We start from the raw sequence: 14,707 nt of genomic DNA, 5'->3' as shown, positions 1-14,707 counted from the left end.
GTTTGCTTTGTAAAATAAATAAAGTTTTCACCATATTGTTCCAAGAACTCAAAGTTTGCCATCAGTTCCATGACCCTTCCAAAAGTTCCTGTTGTCAATTTGATTCAAACCAATGCTCAAAACTTTAGTTTAACAATGATCAAAGAAGTCAGGCCTTTACCAAGTGACACAGCCAGTCAAAATCCTTCTGCAAATCTGTATCCTCAGTCACCCTTGGTTTTGTTATACAGCCCATTTTTTTTAAAGTATCACTAAATGGAAAAACTTATTTTCTGAGGAAATTACCTTTCATTTCTGACGGTTAGTAAAATTATAAATCAAACTCTAACAGAAGTCTCTAAATGAATGTCTCAAAGACAAATGCATGTGTTCATGTCAAAAAAACACCAAATACATGTTCAGTGCTGCCAGTGTATACTCAAACAATACTTGCTCATCGCCGTCCAGGGAGAAGGTTGCCACAGTGGGATATTGGAGAAAGGCAAGTCACTTTTCAAAACAAAAACTTAATCCACATTTTAAAACAACCATAAAACAGAAAATACCTGTAGATAGGTTGTGGAAGGTAATTTTCTCCTTCAATACGGATGTCGGGATACCGCTGGCTAATAACCCGCGTATACTCCTCAAACACCTTCCTGTATCCTCAGGAGATACTAGTGAGAAAAGAAGAAAAATTAGTTGAAAGGACTAAATTATCTGTCTCAGCAAGATGTCTTCTTCATATGCTGTTTTCTTTGGACATCAGTGTAAAACTTAAGATTTTAAGCTATCAAAACAGTTTTACACCAATAGTTTTATAATTGGCAGCTCCCCTGATAGGCTTGTGGATAATGACACTGCTCATTCAATACAACAAAGCCAGAGCAGAAGGCACCAGATTTGATCTGTCTACAGATCTGAGTGCCTGGGATTTAAAAATTAGCCAGGGTTTCCTATCCTGACAGTTATCCCATTACTGATACTGGTAAATGGACAGTGAGCCAGACAAATTCAGCTTCACTGCTTTCCACATTTGCAAATTCTACATAATCAAGAGGACTGACTAACACACCGAAGTACCAGAAAGCTGCCAGCACACCCAGCAAGAGTCAAGCATCTGCAGTAAATGGGGAATGGGAGGAAATTGGAAAAGCGGTATAGGTTATAGTTATAAATAGGTCATATGCTATGATTTCTGACATAACGCAGTACAAACTAAAGGAGGGAGCTACATATTTTATATCATCTACACCTAACATGATAAAATGGACAAAGCAGCAAGACTGAAGAGGTTTTTTGATTCCATGAATCATGTAACCACAAAAATGTTCAAATAACATAAGTTAAAAAATAGATAAAATATAGTTGAAACTTATTAGCTCTGCCAGTACATTACACATGCACAACAAAGCACTTTGGTTCTGATTGCCACTGTGGCAGAAATAGCAGACAGCCATCCACATCACACATGAAAGACTAATACCCAGCATGGAAGCACAACAGATGCTGGAAGTGGAAAAAACCTAGGCTCCAAATAACTATTTAATGTGCAGAACACTGAACCTGTGCCTAGTTCCTAACACTTACATTTGATCTATAGAGGAGAATGAGCAACCAAGTGATGTTTACCATTTACTGAGAAAGCCAATCACCGTGGAGCAAATATTAATTGCCCTAGACAGTTGCATTACTTTTTCTGAAAACAAATTTTCAAAGTGATGCCTTGGTGTTTCAGGTGATGGGCAAAGAGGACTCAGATGGAGACTGGTAGCTTCTGCTCACCATTTTCCAAATTCACAAAGTTGTCTCTGTTGGCCCTTTTTTGGTCAGGTTAAAATTTTGAGAAAGCCAGGATACAAGTTGCTAAATTTGAAATTGCTAAATTTGAAGTTGCTAAAACACGCTCATTGATGTTCAGTTTGGATTCTGCCAGGGTCACTCAGCTTCAGACCTCATTACAGTCTTGGATCAAACATCGACAAAAGAGCTGAACTGCAGAGGTGAAGTGAGAGTGACTGTCCTTGACATCAAGGCAACATCCGAATGAGTGTGGCATCAAGGAATGCTAGCAAAACTGGAGTCAATGGGACTCAAGAGGAAAACTCGCCGCTGGTTGGAGTCATACCAAGCACAAAGGAAGTTGGTTGTGGCTGTTGGAGGTCAATCATCTCAGTTCCAGGACATCACTGCAGGAGTTCCTCAGGGTAGTGTCCTCAGCCCAAACTTCTTCAGCTGCTTCCTCAATGACCTTCCATCATAAAGTCAGAAGTGGGGATGCTCGTTGATGATTCCACAATGTTCAGCACTATTCGTGACTCCTCAGATACTGAAGCAATTCATGTCCAAATACAGCAAGGCCTGGGCAACATCAAGGCCTGGGCTGACAAGTGACAAGTAACATTCGTGCCACACAAGTGCGAGGCAGTGAAGATCTCCAACAAGAGAGAAGCTAACCATCGCCCATGACATTCAATGGCATTACCATCGCTGATCATGGGGGATTCAACATCTTGGGAGTTACCATTGACCAAAAGCTGAACTGGACTAGTCATATAACTACTGTGGCTACAAGAACAGGTCAGAGGCGAGGAATCCTGCGGCAAGTAACTCATCTCCTGACTTCTCAAAGCTTGTCCACCATCTACAAAGCACAAGTAAGGAGTGTGATGACATACTCTCTACTTGCCTGGACGAATGCAGCTTCAACAACACTCAAGAAGCTTGACACCATCCAGGACAAAGCAGCCTGCTTGACTGGCGTCCCATCCACAAACATTCACTCCCTCCACCTTCGATGCACCTTGGCAGCAGTGTGTGCCATCTACAAGATGCACTGTTGGAACTCACCAAGCCTCCTTAGACAACACATTCCAAACCCACAACCACTGCCATCTAGAAGGGCAGCAGTTACATGGGAACACCACCACCTGGAAGTTCCCCTCAAAGCCACACACCATCCTGACTTGGAAATATATCTCCATTCCTAGTGAATTCTAGGCAGGCATGAAAACTTGTGAGCTGCTTCCATACACCATTTCACCACTTGATTAGAATGCTTGTAATCAATCAGGAGGTTGGATCCTTCCTATTAAGAGTAACAGATTTGGCAGAAGTGATATGTTAGCACACACTCAATGCAAGGGTTATAAAAATACAAATCCACAGTCAAGAGAGAGAGATCTGGTTAATAAAATATCTCTAGCAACATCTGAATGCTCTTAATCATGGAACAGATACTCTTCTGCTAAACCCCTCTACATTGCAACTTCCCCCTCTGTTTTTAGAAATTCCCTTTACAACCCTTTTCTTTAACTATGCTCTTGCCCTCTCCTTCCTGGATTCTTCTGTTCCTATTAATTTTCTTTCTGGCTTGGCATCCACCTTTTCTTTACTCTGGCCCATAAAGTGTTAAGTATTTAGATATTTACTTATGCGCACATGTCCATCCTTGGCCTGCTGCATTGTTCCAGTGAAGCTCAACACAAACTGGAGGAACAGCACCTCATCGCCCGACTAGGCACTTGACAGCCTTCCGGACTGAATATTGAGTTCAACAACTTTAGATCATGAACTCTCTCCTCCATCCCCACCCCCTTTCCGATTCCCCCTTTTTTTCCAATAATTTATATAGATTTTTCTTTTCCCACCTATTTCCATTATTTTTAAATTTATTTCCATCCATTGTTTTATCTCTAACTTTTAGCCTTTTTCGATTCCTTCACCCCACCCCACACCCACTAGGGCTATCTGTACCTTGCTTGTCCTGCTTTCTACCCTAATTAGCACATTCCTTAGATAATATCACCACCTTCAACACCTCTTTGTCCTTTTGTCTGTGACACCTTTTGGTTATCTCCACCTATCACTGGCTCTACTTGTCCCACCTCCACCCTCCTTAAACCAGCTTATATTTCACCTCTTCTATTTTTACTTAGCTCTGTTGAAGGGTCATTCGGACTCGAAACGTTAACTGTGTTCCTCTCCGCAGATGCTGCCAGACTTGTTGAGCTTTTCCGGGTATTTTGTCCTTTTGTGTCCTTTTGTCTGTGACACCTTTTGGTTATCTCCACCTATCACTGGCTCTACTTGTCCCACCCACCCCCCCCCCACTTAAACTAGCTTATATTTCACCTCTCTTCTATTTTTACTTAGTTCTGTTGAAGGGTCATTCGGACTCGAAACGTTAACTGTGTTCCTCTCCGCAGATGCTGCCAGACTTGTTGAGCTTTTCCGGGTATTTTTGTTTTTGTTTTATAAATGTTTCTTCCCTGACTGCCTTCAGCCGGAACACACAAATCATCTGCTTTTTAAATGGCACCAGAGAAAAAGCAATCTTTCCATCACTTCTTTTGCTGAGCTTTATATTTTTTCTGCATACCTAAATGTAACCTGTGTCTTACACTGCCAGCACATTCCAGGCTGCTGTTACAGCATCAAGAATCAGCAAAGCTTACTTTGAATTCGGACTGAGCACACAGCAACACAAACTATTATAGATCAACATTTTGCCATTTTTTTCCCCCAGGCTTCAGCCTAAAATTAGATTTATTTTCAATAAAGGAGCCCTGAAGCTTTAATATATTAACACTTCCAATATTACAATAGTAACGACACTTTAGAGTACGTCATTGGCTGTAAAGAACATAAGAAATAGAAGTAGGCCATTCGGCTCTTCGGGCCTGCTTTGCTATGCAATACAATTATGGCCAATCATCTGCCACATCTCTGCTTTCCTGCATTATCCCCATATCCCTTAAAATCCAAAACACTTATCGGCTTCTTTCATGAATACATTCAATAACCGCATTTCAACAGTCTTCTGGCTAAAGAATCACAAAAATTCACAACCTTTTGAGTGAAGAAATTGCTAATTTCAGTATAAAATGGCATACCCCTTCTTCTGAGACTGTGACCCCTACTTCTAGACTCCCTGGCCAGGAGAAACATCCCTCCAGCATCTATCATATCAAGCCCCTTAAGAATTTTATGTTTCAATGAGATCATCTCTCATACTTCTATGGAGTAGAGGCCTGGCCTACTCAATCTCTCTTCCGAGGACAATCCCCTCATCTCAGGGATCTTTTCAAGTCAAGCATATCCTTTTTTTGTTAAGACGAGAAACAGTTCACAGTACTCGTGCGGTCTCATTAAGATCCTACACAGTTGCAGAAAGACTCCTTCACTCTTATACTCCAATCCCTTTGTAATAACATACCACTTGTTTTTATAATTGCTTGCTGATCCTGCAAATTGTGATTGTTGTAAAAGTACACCCAGATCCCTCTGAATGCCACCATTTCCTAGTCTCTCACCATTCAAAGAATGTTCTGCTTTTCCATTTTTCCTCGCAAAGTGGATAATTTCACAACAATATATACCATCTGCCATGTACTTGCCCCTTCACATGATCTAATTACATGCCTTTGCAGCCTCAATGAGGTGAATGGTCTCCTCCTTTGTCATAATGGCTCTATGCATTCTCCTCACAGTTTATTTATGCAACTTAACTTTGTAATGTATCCAAGTTTTCTGACGATGCATTCAGTCCCCTCATCTAACTTGTAAATAGGAAAGGTTCAAGTACTGATCCTTCTGGTATACCACTAGTTGCAACATGAACAGTCAGGAAATGACCTATTTGTTCCTACAATTTTCTGTCCATTACCCAATTCTAAATCCATGCTAATATATTATACTCAATTCCATGAGGCCTATTTTTGTGTAATCTGTTTTGTGGCACCTTCTTTAATGCTTTTTGAATATTCAAACATGCTACATCCACTGGTTCCCCCTTATCCACCCTGCTAGTTATAACCTCAAAAAACTAATTAAACACATTTGGGATGTTCAAGGTTGTAACAGGCACTATATAAATGCAAGTTCTTTAAAGTCTTTCTTGGCCTTTTTTAATGTTTAAAAACACCACCTTGCATGGTACAAACATATAAAAAGGATGGGTAATATAAACCTGGCCCCATCACATATGGTGCAACAACCCAATGTACCATTTTTCCACACCTTAACCCATCAAATCTCTTGGGAGAGGCTAAAAAGCAAAACACTCCTAGAAAAACAAAACACTCCTCAGTCCAAGCTCAAGCAGAATCAATCTGACACATGATGCGACAGAATCTACATCATACACATTGATCAAGAGGTCGACACAACCAAATTGGTCAGATCCAACCGCTGAACAGCTCAGGTGTCTTCAAAATTTTTTTAAAAAAAGGAAACTTTCTGGAAAAATAGCTGTGCAGCAAATGGACCTAAATCAGCCGTTTTATTGGAAAAGTAGTGCAATGCATTGTGCCAAATTGACTCTGCTTGAGAAACTGTTTAAAGTTAATCAGAAATAACAAGATTAAAGCTCAGAAATGTTGCAAGATTAATAAAAGGCCAATTCAGGTGATATGCCAAGTACAGACAAAATGACAAACAACATGCTGCCATTTCAATAAGCAAAACTATTACTGGTCCTGAATTTACAACTACAAGCTTTACCATATTTAATAGGCTGAAATGTTGAGGCTCCTGTTCAGAGATTGCAGTGCAACTGCAAAGGGACTGTTTACTGTTCTGTAGCGTACAGAGGGAAGTGTGTTACTGGAGTCTAACCATTCAGCACATTTTGCTCTGCTTATACAAAGTACGGAAAGAATTTGTAAATATCCTGCATGATGGTGGCACCTCATGGGCTGATCAAAGTAGACCTGACATCAAATATAATTGGAACAATCTGGTTACTGAACAGCATGGAAGTCCAGAGTTTTGGCTGTTATTTGAACTTCATTCCACATCATTAGTCATGTTTTGCTGGTTCAGCTATCAGCATTTTTTTTTTGCCAGGTGGAGGGTGGGGAGAGAAGCCTTTTGTAAAAGCTACTGGCTCAGTCTCTTGAAATGAGTAACGATGGCAAGAAAGAGATTAAAGCTTTCTGGCAGCACATTATATTTATTTTAGTTTGCAAACTCAAGTGCACAATTAAGAAAATAAAAAAATCTCAGAATATTTAAAGGGCTGGAAGCAAGGTTTATTTCATAAACCTATAGAATGATTAATCAGTTCAGTTAACCTCAGGACAATCCTTCTGCTTCCTCATCTTACTGAGAGAGATAAATGCCGTGAACAAATAAGCAAGCAATGTCACAATATTGCTGCATCATACCTGACCAAAACATATCAAGGCCTACCACAGCACCTGAAACTGAAAACCTCAAAGCAGTTACTTATTCACTGATAATTGTACCCGGTGGAATTAAACTGCATCAGTGTTATCATGAAAGACAGCAATATGTTCTAGCCACAATGCCTATATTGTTAACCAAAAACCATTTTATAATTTGCTGTATAATTTGGTAGGCTGTGTTTTTTTTTTAAAGAAAAATGGTGGAAAAAACTGGAATTGCTAGCCAACATTATAAATGTTTCCTTCTTCGCAGGTACTCTCTCACTCTCTTTTAAATCTGTCATCACTTGCAAACTACCACACCATTTGTAACCTCTCTTTCCACGCCAAAGTCCTTCAACGCGTTTGTACGTCTCAAATCCATGCCCATCTATCATGCAATCGCATGTTTCAAACTCATGAATCAGCTTTGATTTGGGACATTGAAATGACTCTAATCAAAGTTCACTGTGAATGTAACTGAGGTACATTCATCCTTCGACATAATCAAGCACACCCCATCCTCCTCCAATGCCTATCGTCCATTGTCCAGCTGAGTTTTCCCCCAGTCCCAAGTTTATCCAGCTAGTTATAGCCACAGAATCTCCTGCAATGACTTCTCTTCCAACCCCCATGCCATTATTTCTGGAGTCTTCCAAGGATCTCTTTGGTTACCTCTTATTTCTTATCTACTGTCCCCCTAACAACTTCGGCAACAAATGCTGGCCGTGACAGCAATGATCACAATCAATGAATGATTAAAAATAATTGTCCAAAGTCATAACATCAGGTTCCATATGTATGCCGATGACACCCAGCTCTAACTCTCAATTTCTTTGGATTCTTCCACTGGCCGTGTTGTCAGCCTGACTGTCTATCTTAAGAAGCCTCAATTTCCTTCAAATGGCAAAATAAAGTCACAGTCCTTGACTCCCATCGTAAATTCTGATTCCTTGCTACCAATGTTATTCCCTTTCCTGGCCATTGTCTTGGGCTAAATACTGTTTTCAACCTCAACATCCTAACTGACCTTAAACTGAGCTTCTGACCCGCCCCACATACTCTCCATCACAAAGACCTCTGCTTTCATCTCTACCCCTACCTCAGCACGCAACTCTGCTGCCCATATCTTAACCTGCTTACCCATCACTGTTCACTGACCTATAAAAGCTCCAAAGCCAATACCTCAAATTTAAACCTGTTTTCATCACAATCAGATTCCTCCATAGCCTCACTCCTCCCTATTTCTAGCCTCTTTGAGCTCAGCAACCCTTCAAGAACTCCTCATTCCTCCAACTCTAATCTCTTATTCATTCTTCACCCTCTCACCTACGCCCATGCCATCATCTCTCTAGCTGCCCGAGCTCTGGAATTCCCTCCTTGAACCCTTTCATCTCTCTCTCTCTCTCTCCTCCTCTTTAATACTTACCTCTTCACTCACCACTGCCATTGTACCTTCTTGGGCTCAGTATCAATTTATGTAACTCCCATTAAGCACCTTAGGATGTTTTTCTATGTTAAAGACGCTACATAAGTGCAAGTTGTCGTCATATAACAAACCCAATCTCAGTAAGCTTGCGTGAATTCCGGATATTTTAAAAATTCATAAGTACATCCATCACTAAGCTTAAAACTACTGGTGACAATGTTACTGATACCATTGTATTTCAACAATTGAATCTCAGGGCTCAAACAAACTGTTCAAGCTCCATCCAGACTATAAACCTCCCTTTATTCACTACATAACATAGTACTCTGAAGCGTGTTTCACGTACCATCAAGTGGTTAGTGAACCTTCATCCCTTCACAGCTAACTCATACCAGCAAACAGGTTCCACAGGCCCCAGAACACCTGGATGAGTGCAGCTCTGATACTATCCAGGACAGAGCAGCCCACTTGATAGGCTCCCCATCAGAACCCCCAACAACCACTGTGGTAACATGGTTACAGTGTGCACAACCTACATGATGCACTGCAGCTATTTATCAAGGCTTCTGAAACAGCACTTCCCAAACTCATGATGTCCAGCACCTAGAAGAACAAAGGTAGAAAGTGCATGGGAACACCACTCCTCTAAGACCCTCCAAATCACACGACATCCTGACTTGGAAATACAATGCTTTTCCTTCATTGGCATTGGGTCAAAATACTGGAACACTCTACCTAACAGCACTTCAGGAGCACTTTCATCACAGACTGCAGTGGTTCAAAAGAAGCATATCACCACCTTTTCAAGGGCAATTAAAGCTAACCATGCCAGTGACACCCAAATGCTGTGAATGTATTAATAAAGAAGCCATCAGTACCATACCTAGCTAGCCATTCTTCACAAGGCTGCACACAAAGTCAACAGCCTACTAAAATGTACAGCATCAAAACGGAGCTCAACTCTACTCTCACCCAAAGTATGCAAAGCAATAGTTTCCAACAGAGTTCACTGAGCATTAGGAACAGAAACCCTGGATGAACTTTCCACACACTATCCAAGGAATTCCCTGGCCATTTTTGTGCACAACTGGGATCAACTAATTAAGCGCAAATTAGGGACTGAATCGGGGTAATTTACCATACTGTGTGCCAATGTTATGAATTTGCTATCTTGGTTGCTCTCTTGCTACTGCTTGAAAATATTATGGATTCGAGCCCATACCTAGGCTGACATTCCAGTTCAATATGGCAGTGTGGTTGCAAGGTTGAAGGTACAACAATGGAGACAAAATATTCAACCAAGACCATGCAAGATCTGGTGAATGTTAATGGTCACAATGCATTATTCAAAAAAGAGTCAAAGCCTCCTCCAGTACCCTGACCAATGTTCCTCACTCTACCAATATAACCTTAAAAAAAGTATTAAACTGGTCATCTCTGATGAAGGATGTTTGCTGCATTTGCCCAAGTAACATCATCACACTTTAGTTTGTGAGCTGCAAACTTTTATCAACCCAATAAAGGCTGGGCAAATTTGCAGATGATATCAATTAGCTGATTCACAGAACACAATTCAGGAAATACAAAATGTGTAAATGGGTAGAACAGGTGACATGTAACATATAAAGTGCTGCACACAAAGAAAAACTGCATTAAAATGTTGTCAAATAGCAAAGGATCAAGTTAAGAGATTTGGGTTTTAACAGATACAGCTAGGCACTGTGCAGCAAAGAAACCAGACTACTCAACTCTATGAAGTACAATCACAAGAAATCACAGACAAACCATGTATGGTTTTGGTCAGACCACACCTTCCATACTGGGGACTTGTCTGGGCACTTAGCACAAAAGTGATATTCAAGATACGATGGCAGTCTACAGAAGATCCATAAGGCTGATTCCTAGCATAATTAATGCAAGGAAAGTCTAGGGGAAGGTACTTGAAAGGAACTGACGAAGAACTAACCATAAGACCATAAGACATAGGAGCAGAAATTAGGCCATTCGGCCCATCGAGTCTGCTCCGCCATTCAATCATGGCTGATAAGTTTCTCAACCCCATTCTCCCGCCTTCTCCTCGTAACCTTTGATCCCCTTACCAATCAAGAACCTTTCTATCTCGGTCTTAAATACACTCAATGACCTGGCCTCCACAGCCTTCTGTGGCAATGAATTCCATAGATTCACCACTCTCTGGCTAAAGAAGTTTCTCCTCATCTCTGTTCTAAAAGGTCTTCCCTTTACTCTGAGGCTGTGCCCTCGGGTCCTAGTCTCTCCTACTATTGGAAACATCTTCCCCACGTCCACTCTATATCTGAAAGAGGCACATAAAAGTTGGTAAAATGGTATAGAAATCATTTCAAACTAGATTTCAAGAAAAGAACAGGGCACAGCCTTCAAACTAATAAAAAGCACATTTAGATCTGTTGCCAGGAAGTAACTCTTTGTACCAAAAAAACCCAAATGGAATAGACATACACAGAAATTGCTGGACAAATAATGACCAATGATCATCCAGTCCACCTTCTACCACTCTGGTAACTGTATTACAACAACTCTATTATTACTGTTGTCAAGTAGAGGTGAAAACCCTGGAATTATTTAAAAACAACTGGATACTGCAATGGAGGGGTAGGGGAGGAAGCAAGTATAGGCCTTCCTGCGTAGATGAAGAGGAAACTCAATTCATTTTTAACTTAAGATATGATTAGAGGTCATATAAACAGAAGTAGTACTGACACCGAACAGAAGTTGAAAGAGGAAAATATCTTCTGTTTTTCATCCCTATTTATTCGGTGCTTGCTGACAACAGATTTCTGCAATAAAAGACCTGTGTACAGCATTCAACCCAGTTTGCTCCATTATGCATATATACACACCAAATCTGTATACAGATACAACATTTTGCCAACTTTTATATGCCTTTTTCAGCTTAGTGCTTAGTCACTTTCAAAGTTTCTCCAGCCTTTCCACATAGCTCTCAGAATCAGCCTCACAGATCGCTCCTGGTGTTTGCCACCATAAGTGCTCACATGTATAACATAAGACAGACAGAAAAATCAAAACTTACTAGATAAAAACATAAAACATTCTGAAGAGGCTTGACGGGTTAGATGCTAAGAGGCTGTTTCCCCGAGCGGGGAAATCAAGAACCGGAGGCACAGTTTAAAATAATTTAAGGAAGAGATGAGGAGAAATTTCTTCTCTCAGAGAGCCATTAGTCTTTGGAATTCTAACCCCCAGTGAGCAATAGAGACTGGGGTCATTGAATATATTCAAAGCCAAGTTAGACAGATTTTCGATCAACAAAGGAGCTAAGGGTAAATCCGCACGGGGGTGGGGGTGGCTCCAGGAAAATGGAGTTAAGGCCACAAATCAGATCAGCCATGATCTTATTGAATGGCAGAGCAAGGTGGATGGGCCAAATGGCTTATACCTACTCCTATTTTATGTTCTTATTTTTAGCCTGCCAATGTTATAAAACACTTGCGTATTATAATGTATTACGTATCGGCCATTTCCAAACGATTAAGTTTTTCCAGCCTCCTCAAGGTTGAGAATCAGCCTTGTTAAGTAAGATCTTTCCCTGGTGCTCCCCACCGTGCCATAGGTGTTCAATTTGACTGAAAAAAAAATCAAAACTTACGGCACCAATAAACTAATCTTAGCCTGAAAACCTTTTAACTATTTTTTTTTAAAAAAAATACATAGGTAGGTGTGTTCTATCAGGCTTCTCCAAAACACAAATCGGTGAACAAAATATGAGAGAGAGAGAGAGAGAGAGTCAACAGGTCAAAATCTAAAAAAATTATAGTAAAAATATAAATTAAAATTATAGTCAACGCGTCAAAATAGAGAATTCCACACGCAATTCCGAGAGTTTAAATTTTTTTTTTTGCAAACCCCCCCCCCACCTTCAAAAAAAATTGCTGTCAGCACCTTATGCAACCTCCTCCACCCTCCCCAAAATTCAGTGTCCTATGGACGACATGCAGAAGAGCCACTTCCTACTGGGACTCGGGCCTAGCGCCTGTCGAAGCTCAGCCCTCGCCTCTGGGTGAGTGAGTGAGTGCCGGGCAAAGACACCCTCCGCTCGCCTTCGCCTTCCCCACCCCGCGGGCTCCCCGAGCCGCCCCCTTTTACTCACCAGATCTGGAAGCGCAGCACCGGCCCGGTAACATACTGCATCTTCAGCCGCTTGTCGGCCAGCCCTTGGCCCAGGTTGCCGAGGCAGGTGAAGGCGACCAGCAGGAAAGAGAGTGCGACAGGACCGGACGCCATTCTCGCTGCGGATCCAATGCCGTCACCGCGGAGACCGAGCCGGGTGTGTGGGGGGAGGGGAGGAGGAGGAGGAGGAGGGGGAGGGGGCGGGGCGAGGCGGGAGGGGGAGGGCGCACCGCTTGCCTGGCTGAGCGGCACGTGACCGTCCTACCACGTGACCCAAGCTAGACGCGGCAACTTACTTTGACCCCGCCCCCCCCTCTCAAGTCTCTCTGTTCAACAACTTCACTTGTTGTGGGTGTGTTTTGTATGGACATAGGATAAATACTTGTAAAAAGAAACACACATTGCAGAGCTAGGAATAGAGGCACCAACTAACTGGAGGACTCTTTTAAAGAACCAGTATAGACCCCAGTGGGCAGAGTGAAGTACAAGAGCAGGTCAGAGGCTAGGAATCCTGCAGCGAGCAACTCACCTCCTGACTCCCCGAAGCCTGTCCACCATCTACAAGGCACAAGTCAGGAGTGTGATGGAATACTCCCCACTTGCCCGGATAAGTGTAGCTCCATGAAACTCGACACCATCCATTACAAAGCAGCCCGCTTGATCGGCACCACATCCACAAACATTCGCTCCCTCCACCACCGACGCACAGTGGCAGCGGTGTGAACCATCTACGAGGTGCACTGCAGGAATTCACCAAAACTCCTTAGACAGCACCTTCCAAACCCTTGGCTGCTACCATCTAGAGTGACAAGGGCAGCAGACACATGGGAACACCACCACCTGGAAGTTCCCCTCCAAGCCATTCACCATCCTGACTTGGATTTCGCCGTTCCTTCAATGTCACTGGGACAAAATCCTGCAACTCCCTTTCTAACAGCACTGTAGTCGTATCTACACCACATGGACTGCAGCGGTTCAAGAAGGCAGCTCGCCACCACCTTCTCAAGGTCAATTAGGGATGAGCAATAAATGCTGGCCCAGCCAGCGACGCCCACATCCTACGAATGAACAAAAAAAAGAAACAAGTTTCAAGTCGAGTTTGATTCTTCTCTCTACACAGATGCTGCCAGACCTGAAAGAGTCATAATCAACAACAAAAACAAAAATAGCTGGAAAAACTCAGCAGATCTGACAGCATCTACAGGGAGGAACACAGTTAACGTTTCGAGTCCGTATGACTCTTCATCAGAACTAAAGAAATACAGAAATGTGGTGAAATATAAGCTGGTAGAGGGGAGTGGGACAGGTAGAGCTGGATAGAGGGCCAGCGATAGGTGGAGGCAAAGAAGAGATTGCCAAAGATGTCGTAGACAAAAGGACAAAGTGGTGTTGACAGTGGTGATATTATCTAAGGAATGTGCTAATGGTGACAATAAGGGTAGAAGGCAGGACAAACAAGTGACAGATGGCCCTAGTGGGGGGAAGGGATCGAAATGGGCTAAAAGGTGGAGATAAAACAATAGATTTAAAAATAAGTGGGAAAAGAAAAATATATTTTAAAAATATAAATTATTGGAAAAAGGGGGATCGGAAAGGGAGTGGGGATGGAGGAGAGAGTTCACGATCTGAAGTTGTTGAACTCAATGTTAAGTCCAGAAGACTGTAAAGTGCCTAGTCGGAAGATGAGGTGCTGTTCCTCCAGTTTGTGTTGAGCTTCACTGGAACATTGCAGCAGGCCAAGGATGGACATGTGGGCTTGAAAGCAGGGTGGTGTATTGAAATGGCAAGCAACAGGGAGGTCTGGGTCATGCTTGCGGACAGACTGAAGGTGTCCCGCAAAGCAGTCACCCAGTCTGCGTTTGGTCTCTCCAATGTAGAGGAGACTGCATTGGGAGCAGCGAATGCAGTAGGCTAAATTGAGGGAAGTGCAAGTGAAGAGCTGCTTCACTTGAAAGGAGTGTTT

At 42.2% G+C, this 14,707-nt stretch overlaps 1 protein-coding gene across 1 annotated transcript in view; it reads right to left on the bottom strand.

Annotated features, from left to right (window-relative positions):
* LOC144693983 (thioredoxin reductase-like selenoprotein T) overlaps positions 1–12,923 on the bottom strand; it is a 29,030-nt gene extending 16,107 nt beyond the window's left edge. Inside the window, exons 1-2 of the mRNA XM_078564266.1 lie at positions 12,725–12,923; positions 546–656 (exon numbers count right to left, since the gene is read on the bottom strand). Coding sequence (XP_078420392.1) covers positions 546–656; positions 12,725–12,858 — 245 coding nt within the window. The 5' untranslated portion in view covers positions 12,859–12,923. The remainder of the gene's footprint in view (positions 1–545; positions 657–12,724) is intronic.
* Between the last annotated feature and the right edge of the window lie 1,784 nt (positions 12,924–14,707).

Source organism: Cetorhinus maximus, chromosome 19, assembly GCF_964194155.1.
Source record: "Cetorhinus maximus chromosome 19, sCetMax3.hap1.1, whole genome shotgun sequence".
NCBI lineage: Eukaryota > Metazoa > Chordata > Chondrichthyes > Lamniformes > Cetorhinidae > Cetorhinus > Cetorhinus maximus.
This window is presented reverse-complemented; position numbering and strand designations above follow the sequence as displayed.